We start from the raw sequence: 21684 nt of genomic DNA on the forward strand, positions 1-21684 counted from the left end.
CTTACACACTCCTGATCATGAATGTTAGCTTGTAATTATACTAATTATTCCTTCACATAAACTTTTGTCTAGTATTTAGAGCCAACAGGTCATGGCCTAACAAAGAATGAAGGTATTTGGGGTGTGTTGCAGTGTTAATAGCACAATTTGTAAATTTGGTCAATTTTTAAATGTTAAAGAAATCAAGCCTACCGTGAGTGGGTGTTTTTTCTCTTCTCCGCACTCCTGTAGCTCTGCTTCTCTCATACTCAGAGCCCACAGGGTGGCCTTCACCTTCAATTAACGTGTAGTATTTCCCACTTTCATGCTCCAGAAAATAGCTTGGAGACTCAGATCCTTTCATTCCAGACTTTCCAAATTTGCTGATGTCGTCACAAGACATAATTCCAATTTCATCCCTAAAAACAGTAAACCAGAAGATTATGGAGAAATTAACCACTGTACAATAAAGCTAAAGCGTACAACTGTCCCTCCCAAACGCTACAAAGAAAAAGTCCTGTAACTGAAATGCTGTAGATGAGAACTTTCATAAAAGTGATTCAATCCAACAAATGTAGATTAACGAAATCATCATTGGTTCCATTTTAACTGTAAGATAGAGATAGTTATTCAGAAGTTTTCTAGTACCTGAAAGGGAGCATAAGGAATTGGTATAACATGAGAAGGCAAGCGTTTCCCTTGCAGAAATGCACGCTTTAGAATATGATACAAGTGGTCACTTAAAAGTAAATAAAACTAAATGATTAAAGACTTCTTTAAATGCTTTCTTGGTTTAGGACTAAACCCAGGTTTTGCTCAACTTGTATCCAGCTAAGTAAAAGTTAATTCTCTCAAAATAATGATATGCTGTTTAATGTATTTCTAGCTCTTAATTTTACTAACCATTTAGTTTGATTGTGGGGCTTTTCGTTTGTCTGGTTTTTATTAACCTAGTGAAATTAAAGTGTAAAATTTTATTTTTCAAAACCAGCATGTAAATACCTGGGGCCATAAAGTCCTGACATAGGAGACAGAATGAAAACATCCTGAAGTGCAGAGTTCTCCATTTTTGAGGATATGCCCATTGTACTTGTTGGCGTTGTAGAACTGCTTGTTGGACTGGTTGGAATTACAGGCTGTAAAAAAAAAAAAAGGGCACATAAAGAATGAATTCATATTTTCTGTGCTACAAGTAACAATGAAGTCAATGTGCATAATTTTAGGAATCTTGACCTGTTTTTTTGGATTAGCCGTTTTTTTGCATTACTGAAGTTTCTTCCGAAAAGGTGTCTACAGAAACACTGTTTTACCAAAGAGTTCAAGACTAGTTATGAAAGAAACTGATAAAAGACCAGTGAAATTAATTTAAAAGCCATCTCATGGGAAAATCTGAGACTCAGAATCAAAATATAATTTTTAACCAATGCAGAAAATCAATTGTATGGGGAGGAAGGACATACACTATTAAATGCCATTAGTACAAAAATTAATTACAGAACTCTGGAATACTTGCACTGAATGAAAGTGTTCATAACCATAATGTTGATTTCAGTAGAACATTTATTGTTAACAAGGACAGAATATCTAGATTTTTTAAAAGAAAACAGAATTCATAGTCATCTATTGTTTCTTATTTTTCTACTGAATCCATAGTGGTGATGATTCTACCATGGTGGTACAAATATAAGTTCTATGGTGACTAGCAATAAAATATAAATTAACCTAAGCAATAAATGTGAGCATCATAAATACTAAAAGTATTAATAAATTATGGGGGTCTTTTGGGATTTTTGCTTTTTTTTTTTAATTTTTAAATGTAGTTAAACACAACTTTTTTTACTCAAATGCCACAGGGAAGCTCAAGTCAATGGCTATAAGGACTACCACCAAATATTCTGTGCAGGATACAAAGATGATATATACACAAAGAATATTTTTCAAGGTACAGTCTGTGTTTATATTCAAGAAAGAGAAAATACTTTTATTTAGTATTATTGTTTAGATGTTTTATATGAAAAATTCCCATTCAAATACAAAATTGTGCTTAAATAGATACAACTAGTTTTCTACAGGTGGAAGAAAAACACAGTGACCTAAACATTGGATGAAAGCTACAAAGACCAATTATAATCTTCTTCTAAATACAAGACTTTCTATCTTCTAGAGATAAACACTGAAATTATTTTTATGTGATTCAAAAAGTAAAAGCAATCCTAAATACCAAAAAAGGATGTTTTTTCAGGAGAATATCAGTCTCATAGGGGTCCAAATTATACTACTCTTCTATGCTTATTGTTAAGCGTCTTACACTCTGATCAAATGGTTTAAGTTTCTTTCATATTATCAGTATAAGTAGATAAGAAGTGACTGCCAAAGACAAGAATCATTCACCACTTTCTCATATCTTTGGAAATTAGGGCCTACCACCTTACACACAGTATCAACCACTACATTTAGAATACTACCATTATTTCTGCAGTTTTGGTATGCCAGTATTAGTAAAGAGGCTAAATACTAATCCCCCAATTTACCTGCAGCTAGATACAATTTCCCATGGATCAAAACATAAATTATCACCATCACAGAAAGACAAGCAGAAAGTCCATTTCAGAATCAGAAAAGAAATTATCTATATCAAGTCTCTTGTGAAAAATTTCTTTTTAATGCTCGTATATTCAGCAGTCGTCAAGGTTACACATTAGTCAATGAAGTTGACAATAGAAAAAAGGGGTCGGGAGAGATAATATGATGGTTCAACTTGTCCCCAAAGAGGGTGATAGCCATGATATTCCTGATAAGATTTTTAAAAATCTAACCTTATAGCAATGTTATCTTTTTTGCTTCAATTTAATTCAATTCTTGCCATACTCATCGCAGAAAGCAAGAACTTTCCTTTTTACTTTTTTAAGCTTTTAAATTATTTTTTACATTGTAATACTATCTGTTTCCCCATATTTTGGCTAGAAAACAAGAAAAAAACCTCATAATTCTTCCGTTATAGGGCTTGTTTTCTAAAACATTAATGAATTGTAGTGTGCTCTGTACTTTCTCCAACTGATTAGACTATGTGTACCCAGTGTATACTAGGTGTACTCAGTACCCAGATGAGATTGTACCAATACTGAATAAAACACAACAATTATTTTACTTATCTGGTGTTTTATATTCCTATTTATGTTTCTCAGTCAGGTATTTGAGTTCCTTCCAACATGATATTCAGCATTTTCTTTACTGTAATTTCCACATTATTTGGAATTATTGCCATATTATTCCATTGTTAGTCTTTAAATCTGCAGTTGATTATTTCCAATTAGAATACTTTACACTTGCCTCTCTTTCACTTCATTACATTTTTAGAGCTTTCTTCTTGTTTTTCAAAGTCATTATTAATTACCAGCCAAGATTCCATTGCATTTGCAGGCCCTCCTGGTTTAGCATTGTATGCAAATTTAGTAAGCAGATCCTTCAGGTTGTCAGAAAAACATTGAACAAAACCACATGTATCACCTATCTCTTGAATATTAAATGATACATCCTTTGTCTGATAGTGAACCATTAACAGTTATTTGTTAGGCAAGGTTATCCAGTAATTTTCCACCCACTCAATCTCAGTTTCACCTAGTCCTTAATTCTCTATGCCATACACATGAGAATGTCATGAGAAAAGGTATTAATATCAGAGTAAGATATACAGCTTCTCTCCTATCTACCAGGCCAGTTAACTGCTCACATAAGAGCATTAAATCTGTTTAATGATTTCTTCATAATAAATTAATGTTGGTTTTACTCATCTGTTATCTTCCAAGTGCTTGCAAACTGTTTGTGCATATTAAGTGACTGGCTTATAATTCCCTGGCTCTTGCATTTCCCCTTTCTGAAGACAAGCACTATTTGTAACCTTACTGTAATTCACCCATCTCTCACAATTTTTCAATAAACATGTTTGAAAAACAATGGTCCAAGACTGTTTCCCCCTGCCCAGGAAATACCAGATCTTCTTCTTGTCTTTTCCAATGGCACACTATAAGGTCTCATCCACGGAGTTTACAGAAACATGTGCTCTTGAAGTCCCTTTTAAGTTTTTAAGAAAATATACTGCTTCATGATTGGTGTCAGATAAGTTGTCTCCTGCCTTCTCCCTCTCAGCTCTACTTATGTTCTCTACCTTCTCTATGAAAAATATCTGTCTTCAGTGCTTTCCAAGAATTTGCCAGCCATTATGCCTTTGGAACAATGTCTGTTTCTATCTCTTTCTCAAAGGATGCACCCAATCCAAATAAACCATATTGGGTGATTCTGCTACTTGCTCACAAGAAACCTTCTTCATTTATCTGTCCTGGGAGACCTTAATGAAGAGAAGAGAGCACCTGCTTTCTCCTCCTCTATTGTCACTTAGATCATTCCAGCAAATATAATTCTTCTGTGATCTGGAGCTCAGCGTGAAGGTAGCAAAGATGTATACCTTCACTTTGAGCTCCAGATATGTCTGTGATATCAGACATGGAATTTCAGTGGTTTTAGGTATCTGCAAAAGAGCACAGGGGTCTTTTAATATTATTAAAACATTAGTTGAATAAGAGTATTTAATATAATCTTTTAGTATTATACCAAATCCAGAAAGGTAATTTTAATAAATAGTGAATATCATCCCAAACAGGATCAATTAGACATAGTCGATTCTTTAAACCTTAGCTCTCAAGTCCAGTAAAATTACTTAAAGTGATTATGCTGACTGTGTGTGTACAAATGAATGTTTGATGAGGTGTGTGCACATACAGGCACAGGTGAAAAAAATCCCAAGGAAAACATTTGTTTATAGAGGACTTCTGAAAAGTGATACTTCAGGTATCTGCTGTATGTTATTCAAAGTTTTTAATGAGAATAGCTAATTATCAGTAAAATGATTAAGCAATGCTGAAATACCAGAATAAAAATGTAAGACAAATGGTAAATTCAACACTCATCAGAAATAAACAGTTGTTTGCCAAACAGAAAAATTCAAACTGTTTCAGAAACAAAATACATTACTGTGATTCTGAGTGTGTTTTACAAATATTGGGGGTAATTAAATATTGTATCTATTTAAGAAGTGCTGTTCAAAACAACAAACATGACACCAGTGCATCCTGCAAAAACCGGCAGGACAAGATGCAGGAAGCTGGTAAAGCCCGGTGGTACAGCAACAAGAGGCTTGAACATGGACATCCCTTACCTTTTGAGGGGGTATGAAGATTAAGGATGGGGTACTGAGTCTCTGCTTTCTCCCTTGAAGGAATAAACTCAATCCCCAGAATTCCCCTGATGGGTGAATTCACAGAAAACACACAGGCGTCACTCTTCTACATGGATTGCCTGCGGTAAGGGAAAATGGGGCTTTGTAACTGCGTATCACCCTATAAATTCCTACAGTGTGTAATTTTTGTCAGAATAGATTCATTCATGCCAGTGATATAGATGACTAATTGCTTATTGGACAAGCTGCTATTCAGAAAAATTAAATGTTCAACAATACAAATACTACTCACAATAAGAAGCAGAACTCTCAAATTTGTTGAGTATTTCTCACGTACTGGTAAATTGGTATAGCTGTGCTGTAAAACAGCAGGTACATTCACAGTGTCTTCAGGTCTTGTGGGTTTTTACTTTTTTGAAACTTGAAATATATACCTTTTTTGATGTGTAAATAATAATTTTTGTCCTCAGAGCAAAAGAATACAATGAAATATATATGAATATGACAGAAGTCAATAAAAGCATGAGTGGCATTAAGATGAGAAGGAAATCACTGTTCACCATCTCCTCTGATACAGGACATTTAAGAGAACAGAACACAACTTTCCTGCTGCATTTTCTTTGTCTGAGATGTTACAAGTCCTTTCTTGCCCAAGATATTTCTCATGGAGATAGTAAAGTAAATGGGCAGCACATAATTTCAGAGTTCATCTGAGCAATTCTATCAGAGTACAGTACCCGAACTATGAACTGCAAACTAACTTGAGTGGTATACAAGAAGTGGTATACACCAACTTATTCTTTTCCTTTTTTCGCCCTACAAGCATCTGTTCTAATAATGCTATAGAATTTCTCTTCTGTACAAAGCAACACCTCTGCAAATTCATACGGTTTTCAAAGTCTGAAATGAGCTACTTAACTAGAATTATTCTGAGGATACTTATAAAGTTGCAGAGTATTACATGTATTTTCTAATATGTAAGAATCATTATAAAGTTGTCACTGTTATGTAAGCTTTACTACTTATATCACCTGACAGATTCTATATCTCGGGCTAAATAATAAAAAGTTTAGTGTTCTGGATCAAGTAGTTGTAACAGGAAGGATTATTCCAATGAGAAAATTTCTGCAAATAAAAAGAAAAAAAATACAATAAATGTTGTATTTTATTTGAATGAAGTTACTGGTGTGCTCACTTTCATAAAAACCAGAGCACTATTTACCATTGCAGATGAAAGAACCATTCTATATTGAGTGGGAAGATAAGCACAGAGTTTAAAAATGAAAATAGTCTTCTAATATCACATAACGCCAACTAGAGACAAAATGAGAAAATGATATGACTGACATGTTGTCTCACTGAAAGATAATTGTAGCATAGAACTTCAGCATATGTTAACAATCTGCTGTTGTTAATTAAGCATCAAGGGAAACTATATACAGCAAAGGAATACTAGAATGAGACCAATAAATAAATTTTATAAGGATTCACAGATTCTGTATCATTAATAATTCATAAATTAACTATGTGGTATAATTTGAAACACAATTATTGTGGAAAAATTATTAATAACCACCTATAAATGCCTTAAGCAATAATAGAAAACATGACAACTTTTATTTAAAAAATTCCTCCTGCTCACCAACCTGAGTTAACAAATATTGTTTCTGGCCTCTGAATTTCAAGTTCTTAAATCCTACTTCCTTTGTTCCTTCCCTAATTATGTACTGCTTTTGTTTTGCTTTTTACCAACACTGAATTAGAATGGAAGAGTTGCTCTGCATGTGTTATTTTTCATGGTACATTACATATATCTATATACCTAACGCACCATGACAAACACATGCAGAGCAATATATATGGATCCATATATGGAACACACTGTGAAATATAACACATCCATATACATTATCCTTTTTTTTGACAGTCTGACATTTGCTGAACTGTTTTCAGTTTTGATCTACTTTAACTGAGATCTTTCTACAGATCGTTGCTTAAGTGATGATTCCATATCCTACATTCATGCAGCTGGTTACTTTTGTCTAAGTATAAAACCTTCTGTCTATGCTGAATGTATACTCCTTAATTCTCCAAGTCTGTCAATAGCCTATGACAGCCTCTGTTCTGTAAGAGCCAATTTAATCCACTAGTGGTAGAAAACTCCAGAAAAACAAATAAATAAAACCAGAAGCCTTCCTACCAATTCAATGAATTAAACTGATCTAGAGAGTCTAAAAATGCCAAAGTCAAACAAAGGCGAGGACATTCTGCAGCCAAGAACAGGGAGAGGGAAGTGAGATCACTGCTTTCCAGCAGCATCAAGCTGTTATGTCAGCTGTCCAGGAAAACACAAGCTTGAGTATCATCTTGAAATTTAATCATGCTAGTTCCAAATCATTAATGACAATAATAAATAATACTAGATCCAGGTGAGAAGTGTAGGAAACAGGCAAAACCAAAAACTGCGTCCTGAAATGTATCCATGTCCTAATACTTGAGCTTGCCTCTGTGGCATGAGGAATAAAGACGACCTAAAGACGACCTGAAGTTGGTTTTCAACATCTTATTACAAAATCTACTGTTACGAAGTAACACTGGCAATGCTCTTTTTGTTTTCCTAAGTGATTTATATTTTTATTTAAATCCCTCACTGCACTATTCTCCAATATAGAAGAAACATGTCCTAGTGAGGATGACAAAACGCCCTTTGATCCTCAGGGGCTCTTGCGTTCTGGGTCATCAGGAGAGTACACATCACAAAAATAGAAACTGTTGATAATTCCACAAAAATAGCTTGATGCACTTTCAGTTATCTGGCTACCATGACAAAAGTTGGCATGTTTTGTGGAAAATACTGTACCATGTATACAGTACATACTGTTTTCACACTGACAAAACTTCTAGAACTAGAGCTGCTTGTGAATTATTATTCTTTAATGTACTAATATAGAGACGATCTCTATGGAAGCCCTGTTGCAAATGCAATTTCCATTTTGCTGCCCCTGGAGGTTTCATATGAAATTCGCAAGTAGATACATAATCATCTTGCTAGAGCAAAGAATGTTATTCCTGCATCCTTATGACAGAAAAATCTGAAGAGTTCCGAAATCTCCTCTGGGTGTCACAATGCCCCTTTCCTCTCCCCCAGAGGCAGTCACAGGGAAAGGAAAGATGGCACTAAACCCAAGTGGCAGCACTCCTGAGCTGCAAGGATTACACAAACTCCTTAAGTGAAGCAGCTGTGTAGGATTTAGGCACTTTGAGGAATGAAAGATTCAGGAAGTGCCAAGCAGGAAGGAAATTTGCTTGGATAGGCTTGAAGGGTTTGCTTTGTTTCATTAATTTAAAAATTATTCAGAAACACATTCATGTATCATGTGATCCAAATAAAACAATTCTGTGAAGCTTCCACATAATGAAAGTGCATAAACTTATTACAAGTTGTTATATAGTATTAAACATGCATAGTTACTAACTTACTCAAAAAATTTTACTTTAATAATGACATTTTGAGTTCAGTCTTTTTATGGTGAGTCAGTTTCTCCTATATATGTTGATGGTGTAGGAAGAACCAGCTGTGGTGTTCACAACTGATTTTTTTCATATCAACAGGTTTTCAAGGAATAAGTACGCAGAAAATATAAGAGGTTCTATTAACATTACTACCAAAACCTCAAACTTGATGAGATGTGGAGCAGAAGCAGACTTTTCCTGAAACCTAAAATGTCTGACATGCTTGATTACAAACAAGTAGTTTTGACAGACTGTGAAATAATGGAAACAGGGAAGCAATGTTACCTCTGCCAGTCAAGGCAGCTACTGAACCTTAGACTGACTTGTTCTTAAGTAACCCAAACTATAAATGTTCTTTCCTTCTATGAATTCCTGTGACTCCCAACTTCATGAAAAAATGGAGGAAAACAATCTTATTGACACATACAGTATTGGCACATTTACTTATCTCAGGACCCTTTTTCAAAGGAATTTAGGACTTTTTAGAGGCTCCCGTTCCTTTCACTGGAAGGAAAGATTCTAGTGTTTTCTCTTGAATAGAGTAAAGGGTTTACCATGACACCAGCATTGCAACAGCCTTCTTACCTGAAGTGCAAGAGGCTTCCATCTCACATTCTTCAGAAGGGCAGGAGCAGAAACCAGGGTATTCTGAGGACGTTTTTTCAAGGTTAATATCACTCCATTTGGGTCTTCCCGCAATGCATTTACTAGGTTCTTTAACTGCCAGCCAACCTAGGGAAAAATTCCACAATTGAATTTTGAAAGCTTTCCATTTAACTTTAAATGTGAAGGAAGTCTTCTGTTAACTGAAAAGGTCTATTACAGCCTACTCTTTGCAAACATAAGCAGTTTTTATAAACTGTGTCTGATTACTTCTGTTGGACTAAAATGATGCTGCTGAAGCTGGAATTTTTTTTTAAGCTATGTTTCTTAACTTAATAAGGCATAAGTGAACACTATCTCCCTTTTAATAATTTGTGAGATCACTGTACATTTTAAATCAAATGATGACAACTAGAAGTCATGAAATAATTTCAGTCTGGATCCTGAGTTGAAATATTCACTGCTGAGGAGGAAGACAGGCTATGCTATAGCAACATATGTAACATATGTAACAGCTTTAAGATCCTAACTGAAGATAAATGATCATTTACTTGATTTATCTATACAGCCCCTGGATAGAGCTGAGTAATTCAAGTTACTGTAAGTTGTAAACATAGCCATACAAAAGAACATCACTAGTACTGAAAGGTTTTTATATGTGCTGCTCACAGGAAGTATACCAAGGATCTTGCTGAAGTAGCTCAAAGCCTACCTAGAAAGGAATTACTGGAAAGAGCAACCACTTGCAAGTGACTATTAGGTTACTGGTTCACATTTCGCTCTGGGAAACAGCAAGGCCTACCTAAGTATTTATAGGGAGGACTTTGGAGGATTTTCCTAGCCTTACTTATTTGCATCTTCCCCTACTCACACATGATTTCTAGATTTGCCACTCAAGGAAAGTGAACAGGTGCAGAATAGACTCTCCACTTACCCTTTTAAATATTGCATCCTTTTAAAAACTTTACTTAAATGAGTCACTTATTCATTTGAACATTGATAGTTACTTTCTACCCACAGTTCTGCTAAACAAAGCAGTATGGATCCAATCCTGCACAGAATATTTTTTGCAAAAGTCAATTTCTTTCATGGAAAAGCTGAGCCCCCAGCACATCTAAAGGTGCCTGTATTAAACTCTTCTCTCCGTTGTCTGTTCCAAACATGGCAGATTTTTTACAGTAGTAATAAATGACCATAGTAAAGACCTGTCATAAATGTTATATCTACTGCAAGTCTTAAGTCCTAGTGTCAAGCAGGTCTGTACTGAACAGGAATTAGAATGCTGTGTTCATACAGCAGTTCTCCAGACACAATCTTACTGAGGCCAAATTGCAGCAGCCTTAAAGTGAACATTTAAGAATGAAAAGCTTCAGGAATACAAGACCAGTAACTCTACATATATACGCAAGCATTAAGTGCCTTTATGTTTGCTATGCTTTTTGACTATGTTTGACCTGCCAGAGTTCACTATAACATTTTAATCATAATTGCCCTTCTGACCAAAGTGTGTATTCCCATTGCTATCAAAAAACAAGAAAAAAAAAAAAAAAAGATTTAGGTGCTCAGAATCAGAGCAGTCTACATATATCACCATATTATATCAGGTATAGTTTATAACTACCTTCCTCTTAGAGGAAGATAATATCTGATTACACATGAAAATGGAGGGAAAATAATAAAGGAAACCTTGAAGAGATTTCAGTTAAAATTCTGTTATAAGGGCTGAAGAGAAGTTACGATAGAAACTGCAAGGTTCTAGTCTGTCTCCACAGTGGGCCAAAGCCAGGATCCTGAGTGTCAACATTCTGCTTGGAAACAACTACAATGTGTTGTAACTCTAAAAAGGATTTTAAAAATCCTTTTTAGCTAAAAAGCTTTTAGCTTAAAAAGCTAAAAAATTAGCTTTTTAAAGTTCTATTCTATTGTTAATGTCACTGTTCTACTGAGTACTTTCTAAAAATGCACTGGCCACAGGAAATCAGAAAATTGTAGTAATTATAAACAGGCCAAAGCCAAACAAATGCAAATGTGTCAACTTGTGTTCCAAACGAACTCTTCTAGTTTTGTACTTTATTTATAAAATGACAGGACTATATATATATTTTACTCAATTATAAAATTAAAAATGAACTATTTTCCATTTTTATAGATTGATGTAATTTTCAGAATGCTAAAACCTTTAGAGTTCTATGAGCTCCTTTTAGAAAAGAATCATAAATAATTAAGTTAATGATAAATTATTCCAATGAGAACCTTAACGACAAAACCATTAAATACCAAGATCTATTAGAGAACAGTCTGCAGTCGTTATTAGTAGGTGATGATAAAATGCTCTCAGGAATTTGGACATGTTATTATAAATTGTATTACTAAAAATATCTTTGAAAAAAATAGAAGTCATTACAGTAGATTAAAAATCTTAGTTGAAAACCAGTCCTTAAGACAGATTTTGAAATTTGTTCTTAAAGAATCAGTCTTTAATAGCAATTACTAGCTTCTAGCTGTGGTAGGATGTATTCAGCAAAAGGGTATTTTGCTCCTTTAAAATTTTTAGCATATACATTCAGTTAATCAGATTCTACAGTCTGGGTTAAGATATTTCACTCAGTAATGAAAGTTCACATTAAGATTAGACTAATGAAGGAGGGGGGGGGGGGAAGACTACTGTAATACTCTTATTTTCCCAAATAAAAGAAATTGGAACAATTAGGATACCCATTACATTCAAATCAACAAATTCAGAAGCACATTATTATGTCATCTTTGCACAGCATAGTAAAGTTCTAGTCATGGTGCACTGTCCTCTGCTAAACATATTTACATATTGAAATACAGTGCACTATTTTTTATCTCTTTATAAACTGGGCTTACAAAACCTAGAATGTGGAAAGCCACATGCCTGCTGTAGTCTTACTTTAGAACTCAAAGAACATACAAAATACAGTCAGGTGCTAGCAATGAGAATTGCTACATCAGTGATACACACAAAGTTTGTAAAAAGATTAGCATCACAGAAACTTTGATATTTACTGGCTTAAAATTATTGACTTCTTAATTTTAGCCAAAAAAATTACTGTTTTTTTTTTAATTTAGATGCTAAGTATGGAAGAAACCTAGAAGAATGTACAACTCCTCACTGAAAATGGTAACAGGCAGGCAGAAGTTTAAGATTTTGGTGGTTTACACTTAGGATTACTCTAATCAATAATTTTTATTGCTTTGTACATCTTCAGTATGGAAAGAAGGGCTCCGGGGGAAAAAAATGTGTACTACTGCCTATGTTAAAGGATTTGTTAGCTTTCTCAGAGAGAGTAAAGCCAGATAATTAGTGGAAACTGCAAAATATGTTAACTTCAAAAAGAATAGTTCCAAAAATACTAATCCCTACAATACTAAATTTCTTTACTATAAAAGTATAATAATTTAAATATCCACAATGCTGTAGTAATTTTGTATACCTAAACCTGACAATTTTGTAGCTGGGATTGCATAACTAGTATGTTCAGAAAAACATAAATCACTTTCATTAGCCGACAGTAAACTAGTTTGTTTCCTAGTTCTCCAGTATCTTCTTTAAAGACTCCCTATATTGACTTTGTTCCTTCTCATTTAGATGATCTAGATATGTATTAATGGGATTCAGGATGCATACTACCAGCAATAGGAATTTCAGCATTTTTATAAATCCAAACTCTGTTTATGCTGGACAAGCACCTTTTCTCCTTTTTTAAAATAAAGGCTACCTAGCTAGCGATGACTCACTGATGATCTGTATAAAAACCCAAACTAATACAAAAAATTCTTAATGTTACAGACACGCACACACACAAAAAAACGAAAACTCAAACCGGTGCATTTGTGGATGACCGCATGGGCATTAAGTGCATGATATATTCATCTATTAAAAAGAACTGAAAAAACAGCTGGACTGTTGAACATGATGGTGTTTATCAAAGGATTCCAGTAGTCAAAACCACCACAACAGTTATTCACCTCCACCCCAATTTCTTTTAAACATGTTATACATATTTGTTATGGTACAAATTTAGAAGACACAGCTCAGATAGTGGAACTAGGAGTGCATAGTGGATAGAATACCTATATTCCTTTCTCTGCTGCTCCTGAAAATTCTGGGGATAAAGCAGAAGTGTAGTTCCTTAGTTCCTCCACTGCCTTATCAAACCCTAAACATCTATCAGGACCCTGAAGAATGAAAAAGTTCTGAGAAGTACAAAAATATAGAGTGCACCTCACAGAAGGAAGGTAGGTTACACCTTAATTTGTTCGTGAGAATTGTGCATATTCTACTCGCTGTATTGTATGCAAGTTTTAATATTACCTAGGATGGAGAGAGACGGAGCATTAACTAAACAGGAATTTAAGAACTACCTTGTTAGGCATTTGATCTGGAAATCAATTTACAGGATATTTTCTAAATATTTAGAACATACTGTATTGCACACCACCTGAAAACAAGTAATTTTGCTTTGACTGCAGTAACCCTGACATGAACCAGGACAGATGTTTCCCCTCAAGGCTCTTCAAATACATAAGCAAAGCCATCTGGATACTTACTTGAACCTCAAGAGTATGACCTCTCTTCATATTTGCATTTAAAAAAAAAAAAAAAAAAAAAGCTTGTGTAAACTCAACTTTTTGTTAAGGAAACAGACTGTCATCCTTTCGTATTTTAAGTCTATAATTCACTTTGACTCATTAGGGAATTAATCAAGGGCACTGGTTTGATTAACATGGAAATCAGAAATTATTATTAGACAAAAATGTGCTGGAAGATCATAAGACTACTTTCTGTCACTGAATGGGAAGCTCACCATTAACACCTGTAGCTGATTCACTCTTCTTATTAATATCCTAACTGTTACTAGCAAGAACTGACGATGGAAAAACAAATGTTCTCCTGTTATCTTACATAGTTATTTTCATTAACTAACGGAGAAAGACAGCAAGATTCCAAGTAGATGCAAGATCTGCTACTGGAAGACATGCATTACTAAGTGTTTTTGAAAGGCTGAACCCTGAGAATAAGTAATATGTGGCAATTTCTTTGGGAACAGAATGACATCTTTGGGGGAAGAAGTTGTAATTCTCATGACATCTTTTGCCTTTGCTGTTCCTACTTGTATTTTACAACACACAGTGTGCTGAAACACAGATGGTGTGATCTGGCACTACATTTACAGATTTACCTCCATCTAAAATGAGCTCTCATTAAGACTCAAATTTACAATTCCACAAATATACACCTAGGATATTAATTTAATAAATATCTTAACAGCAATAAATTAGTGCTGAAATTATTTCCTTGTGCCAGCGCTCTTAACACACTTATTTTAAAGTATGTAATTCGAAAATGAACAGTATGAAAGGGTATTAGGCTGCTGAACATGTATTTAGAATCGCAGAATCATAGAATAGCTTGGGTTAGAAGGGACCTTTAAAGGTCATCTAGTCCAGCCCCCCCTGCAATGAGCAGGGACATCTTCAACTAGATCAGGTTGCTCAGAGCCCCGTCCAGTCTGACCTTGAACACTGCCAGGGATGCGGAATCTACCACCTCTCTGGGCAACCTGTGCCAGTGTCTCACCACCCTCATCGCAAAAAAAATTCTGCCTTATATCTAGTCTAAATCTACACTCTTCTAGTTTAAAACCATTACGCCTTGTCCTATCACAACAGGCCCTACTAAAAAGTCTGTCCTCGTCTTTCTTATAAGCTCCCTTTCAGTACTGAAAGCATAGCATCCATCATTCCAAAGAATAACCTTATCAAGTATGAAAATGCAGCCACATTAGTTAAAAACAACAGCTATGTGTTTTTACCTTAAAGAGTTCTTTCTCTTTGGTCTTTATAGCCTCTGTTAAGAAAGAGGAATTCTGTCTCAGACCTAGCTGGCTGGGTTAACCAAATTGAAATCCTTAAAAAAATTCTCTTCATACGAGACAGATGATATGTTTTCTTTTTTACCCATTACATTTTTTTTAATGTTCATATGTAACTTCACACCTTTGATGACTGTAAATGACCCGAACATCACATAGTATTTCAGACAAGATATTACCAATGTCAAGACAATGGCATTAAAATTCTATTTCTCCTGGAAACTTGGTCTTGATTAATTCCAAGTTCATCTTTGCCATTTTCCATCACATCACTTCTATGGCGCTCAGTTGATTTGGGATTAATTACTACATTCTGATTCTGGAGTCTTGCCAGTTGCTCCCGAGTAACATCTCGCTTTCAACAGGAATTACTAAAAGCATTATTATTGCTCTCTGTCCTGTTAAATGACCTTGAAATTCTAATCCTCAAAAAAAAAAATAAATTAATCGTCAGTTTTCCCTAGTTTATCAAACACTTTTCCATAGAGAATTAGATAAAATATTTTACAGATGGTCAGGCAGCTAGATCAATACTTGTTTGGATCTGCAGTATTTCTGTTGTCTGAAAAATTATCAAAGGTAGAACATTAACACAGTTTAATTTTCATAAAATTATGCTGCATTTCACCTAATATGCCATTTTCCTTCATGTCTTTAGTTATCGTTTCCTCTCTAAATCACCTAAAAAATCTTGCAAAGTACTCACTAGTAAGTTTTGCCTTCTTACATTTCCCCAGAATACAATGTTATCGTAAAGCAGACAATTCATAAAAAATCATTGCTTAGTGACTTGCAATTGAAACTTTCAGTCTCTTCAGTAAACTCAGGTGAAGATGATTTGGCATTAAATTACCTAACTTTGTGTCCTGAATATATACACCTATATATTTATTATGACTGGTTTTCTTTGTTCTATGTTTGATACTATCCTTGTTATGGAAAACTGAAAGAAACAAGTGTTTCTTGGCTAGTGACTACCTTGGCTTTAATTTTACCCTATTTTCACCGCATAACAGTCCCAATTCTTTGACTAAAGAATCATGTCCCATATATAAAACAACTTAAAAAAATTACAATATGAAATATACTATTTCAACTAAGCAGCAGAAAATATACTATCCACAGAACCTAAGGTATAATTATTAATTTTGCAAACAAATAAATGTACAGTGGCAAATTCAGCACTTCTGTATAATTTTATAGGAGAGGAAGTAAAAATCTACAAGGCACTGGCAGAACTAGTGCCTATTGCAACTGTAGGGAAAAATAAAGAGTTAGTGTGGCAGTATAGAATGTATAACTTATTTTTAAAGTTTCTTATGCTGTTTTATTAAAATCTAATAAGCAAGAAGGACAAGCAGAAAAGCAAATAAGGAAATTGAATAATGATTAAATGATCTTAACAGCCAGTGGTGAATCGCCTGATTTAATTAATTTCTTGCTTAAAGTACTATTATTTTTACTTTGATCTTTATAATTGTATTACAGTGTTCCTTGGTTAGACCAGATTCCACATAATAAGTCTTTTATTTCTAACTCTTTCAATTTTTGCATTATATAACTTGTAAGCTGCTTTCCTGTCTTTTTTTTTTTTTTAAACTCTCAACTACACTGAAAAGTTATTTGAAAAGTAAAGTAAAACAAGTGGTCTTGTTTTGTTAATATTTTTAATATATTTGTTAATATAACTGGTTGGGGGGGGGAGAAGAGTATGAATATAGCTACCTCCTAGCTATCTGATATTTCTTAATACAGATAATGCTTTATATTAAATGTGCATACTAATTGTAGGTAATAAGAATAATTTTGAAAACATACAGCCAAAATATTCTAGTCACATCAATCCCAAAATGCTTAACTCCATACATCCACCAATTCAATGAGACTGACATTGTCAGCATGCTTAATCCTCTGCTATAGCTATACACGTCCAGAGAACTGCCTCCAGGATTAGAAATGCTATTATGGGTGTTGACTCCACTCAAATGCATTGACGATACAAGTATTTCTAATTCTACATGTTCTTAAACCTGTTTAAGAGCTTACTCCTCTCACAATTTCAAAACAGATAATGATTCTTCTCTTAAAATGGACTTCCTCATGGAGAGTCAAACTTGAAATTACAGGTTTTGTTTTTAAAGGAAAAAATCAAATAGAAGTGTCCTCTTAGTTTCATTTTTGCCTATGTATGAATGAAAAATGAACACAAACCTTTTTAAAAGAGTGAACAGCTAGTTGGTAATGGCTACATTAATGTAGTCTCATTTACACTATTTTAGCACAGGAGTACTGCCCTACACATGAATGAATGCTTTCACTGGACAGCTCTGTAACTCAATGTTAGATACGCAAAGTATTACAGTTGGGAATTTAAAGAGATTGTTGGGGAGGGTCAGGCATTAGGATGACAAACTGGAAGTGCTCAAATTATCTCGCTTACCAAAAAAAAAAAAAGTTAAGAGGCAATTTGATTGCATCCTGAAAATACCTAGATGAGAAACCTGCTCTCCAATCTAATAGATAAAAATATATCAAGATCAAAGGACTGGAAGCTTGTGCCAGACAAACGTAGGCTACAAATAAAATGAATTTTTTTTCCCCAGCAATGAGAATAATTAACTACCGGAAGAATTTATTACAGGTTGTGGGAACATCAATGAAAGTTTTAAAACTCAAATGATCTTGTTAAATGAGTAAATATGAATCTATCTAGAAAATACATTGGCCTAGTTCAGTCAAAATCAGATTAAGTGATGCCAGTTGTCAGTTATAGGTTTGGAATCTATTAAAAGAGATCCATACTTTCTCTAATCAGGAAAGTATTTTCACTAGTGGCAATACAAAATGACTGTATCTAATCATCTTCAGAACAGATTCTTCCAAAACACGTTGTGTTTAATGGGATTCATATTTGATAGACTACCAAAATGCTACAGAAACTTCAGTCTCAAGAAAATGTCTCCATTACAACTACAAAGATAAAATTTGTTGGATGCAGAATCTCTGAAGCATATAAATATCTGAAGAAGTACATTTCTGCATCTTTACATTGTATAACTTAATGTGTGTATACATTTTATGAAAGCATGGAGCCTCCCTTACCAATGAACAGGTAAAATCAGGAATAAGAAATAACACTAACATCTATATTTTTATCACCTAGGCTTTTATTGTTTTAAGTAGAGTTTCTATGGAAAACTAACAGGACACTGGAGACCATGGATTTCACTGGATACATATATTGTAAATAATATTTTAACTTTCTATCTTGAAAATCCTGTAACAACCCAGGAAGTATTTAGGATACTAAATGTAATAATTTGCCTCTTCACAGAGCAATGATAAATGCTTTGTATGAAATAAATTGAACAGAATGATACATTAGAGAAGTAAAGAAACACTCCACTTCTTTCAGCTCCAAAACAAGGTAAAGGGAAAATGCAAGCCATTGTAAATGGTTATAAATCAATGCAAACTTTTGCTGCAATTTTATTTTAGAGGGAATGAGGATGTGACGTTTAACCTAAAAAAGGGGAAAAAATACTGAATTAAAGTTGGAGAGAGAGAAGGCGCGTGAGAGAGAGAGAGGGGGGAGGAAGCAAGCACTTAATCTCCAGTCCAGAAATCAAACTAATGGTAGAAATGGCACTACAAACTACCAGGCAACAAAAACGGCTGGAGAACATTGTGAGAGAAGTGAGAAGCACAAAACAGCTGAACAAGCACATTTTGGCTAGGTATAATTTCAAACTGCTTTGTATTTTTCTTTTTTACAATTTTACTTCTACTAGCACTTGCTTTTGCTAAACTGGGGTCAAAGGCTGGTATGAGGAAATGTTGGGTTGTAGTGAGGACTCTGTGCAGGCACAAATCCATGCTCCTGTACTTAGTGAGCAAGACAGTTTACCGCTCTGGAAAACCTGTAAGACCACCACAGATACGCAAGCCTTTCTTTTGTAAGGTTATTCAACTGCCCTCCCCAATCATTGATTACAAATGGGTTACACCTCATTTTATGAGCTGGTCTTGCTAGTATTAAAATATTGATTACATGGAAATTTAACGAGCTGTTGCCTTTGAATTATTGTAGTCCACTAATGGAAATAATGGTAATTATAAGCATGATATTGATCATCACAACTTGTGATAACTTGGGTGAAGAAGGAACACAGCTAAGTGTAGTTTGCAGCAAGACGTACCAGAAGTGACTTAAAGGGCACACTTGAAGATCAAAGGGATACTTAAAACATTAAAACTTCCAGTCCATGAGGGGAAGAGGGTTGGACATACACCTCTGAAACATGCAAACACTGTCTGACTTTCCAAAGTCACACTGAAGACAGAACAACACTTTCCCAGCCATTTCAAAGTAAGAATAAATTCCTGAAAGAAACAGCTTGCCATTTATGTCTTTTCTTAGCTTGTTATAAACTTCAGAATGAATAATTAATAGTGGGGTTTTTTTTAGAAAAAGGTATTTTATGCCACTTGACTCAGCTGTTGGTACTATGCCCTTAGCTGGAAAGGGATTACAAGTATCAAACACCTTGGGCCTGTTGTAGTAACACACATGGAAAGAGTTGCTATCCAGAAAGCCAATTCCTGAGTAGCTGAATGAGGGGATTTCACCTTGGCGAGTAAAGATTAAATCAGGTCTGTCACTCGAAAAGTATGTTTGATGGAGAAAGCCAGTCTAATGCATATTTCAACTTGTAACTATGACCACTCATAGAACCTCTCCAATATAGGTAAGAGCTGCATGTTGCATAAACATTTAAAGTGTAAATGAATAAGTTATACTCCTTTTCAAGAGAAAATATTTTCTCTCTAATCATAAGATTTTTGTAGTCAGACTTTCATATTTCCACTTCACACAAACGACAGACAGAAAGATTTCTTAATTTTGCTGCTGCTGTGTTAAGAGATGGGGTTCAGCAAGACAAAGTTAAAGGGCTAAATTATGAGCACTTTAAGTAGTTATCATCTTCACTGTCACAATGCTACTCATGCCTAATAAGTAGGAAATACAAGTGTTCCTTTCACCTGTAGTTCCAGCAACACTGCTTCCATTCTTCTGCAACATAGAATTTTATTTTTTTTTAAAAAGGACAGTCCCTATGACTTAAGATAGTACTAGGACAAAATGCGACTGCATTTTTTTCAGTAATCATCAACACTGGAACTAACATTAGTTATAAAGCAGCAACGTGTGTCATCACAAAATAGGAAGAAAAAATATAACCATTCAACCGTGGATGAGGCTCTGACAGGCTTTTAGATAAACAGTCTGATAGGCTTTTAGAGCACAATTACAAATAATTTAATCAAATAAACAAATAAATAAATCTTCAGTGAAGTCATGTGTGTTTTAAGTCAGGATACAATTCTATGAATGCCGCAGAAACATATTCCTGCATTTCTACATAAAACGAAATGTAGTTTTGTATAGATACAGTACACAATACTGCAGACAGCTATGAAAGAAATGCAATGGTAGGCATGTTTAAACATATGCAAATCATGTACTGCAATACCTTGTGCTCAGCATATACTTCTGCATATACATGCTTATGTGATTTTATACCAATTAATAGTTTAACTAAGTTTATAAAACTGCTCATCTGCCTAAAAATAAATCTGCATGCAAGAATGCAGAAAAGCAAAATCTGACAGATTTCTATCAACGCTTTAATCATCTTTACTTTTTTTTTTTCTCCCACAACAGATTCAGACTATATGGCTGTTACAGCACTTCTGCATTTTTAATCTGAATCTTGTATTAAACAGAACACAAAATTCTGTTTAAGAGGAAAAAGTTAAACTAGCTGGCATATCCATAATGAGAAGTCTAAGAACTTCAGTGAAAAAATCTGGAATCTCCTTATATAAAGAGTATGATGTTGAACAGCAGCTGTACAAAATGTAAATTTGGCTTAATCCTTCTGGGCTGGTTACTAACTCAACTTGTGCCTTTTCTTATTAAGCATAAACAGTGGTTATGATATTTTGAAAGACATAAATAATAATCTAGTTTGGCAAAGTTACCTTCTACGACTAATTATTACCTTTTTAGCAGTGGGAATAGGCAAAGACTGCAGAACACAATTTCCAAAATACTTACCACAGTTTGATGGTTGACCTGGATCACCTCATCACCAGCATGGATTTTCTTACATTGGTCAGCAGGAGACTAAGGACAAGAGACAATAATTAACTTTACGTGGGGGGGGATGGGGAAGCGAAGGGCAGGAATTAAACCAATGAATGTTGAAGGAGGCAAGAAAGCTGTGCCCAAAGAAGTATTATTGCTATCAAATAACAATAATCGGTCATATTTATGAAAACTATATTTATAAGGAACTATGTTTTTGCTGGTTACAGATGGCAATTTGATGAAGTAATCTAGAATCCCACTTCCATTAGTGGTGAACAGCCCTTTTGACTGGTCGAATTATT

The 21684-nt window shown here is 34.4% G+C and overlaps 1 protein-coding gene across 1 annotated transcript in view; it reads right to left on the bottom strand.

The window, feature by feature from the left end:
* LOC142043039 (connector enhancer of kinase suppressor of ras 2-like) overlaps window positions 1-21684 on the bottom strand; it is a 207787-nt gene that overhangs the window by 57793 nt on the left and 128310 nt on the right. The window contains exons 8-11 of the mRNA XM_075053707.1: window positions 21350-21418; window positions 9311-9457; window positions 982-1115; window positions 193-398 (exon numbers count right to left, since the gene is read on the bottom strand). Coding sequence (XP_074909808.1) covers window positions 193-398; window positions 982-1115; window positions 9311-9457; window positions 21350-21418 — 556 coding nt within the window. The remainder of the gene's footprint in view (window positions 1-192; window positions 399-981; window positions 1116-9310; window positions 9458-21349; window positions 21419-21684) is intronic.

This window comes from Buteo buteo, chromosome 22 (genome assembly GCF_964188355.1).
Source record: "Buteo buteo chromosome 22, bButBut1.hap1.1, whole genome shotgun sequence".
Classification (NCBI taxonomy): domain Eukaryota; kingdom Metazoa; phylum Chordata; class Aves; order Accipitriformes; family Accipitridae; genus Buteo; species Buteo buteo.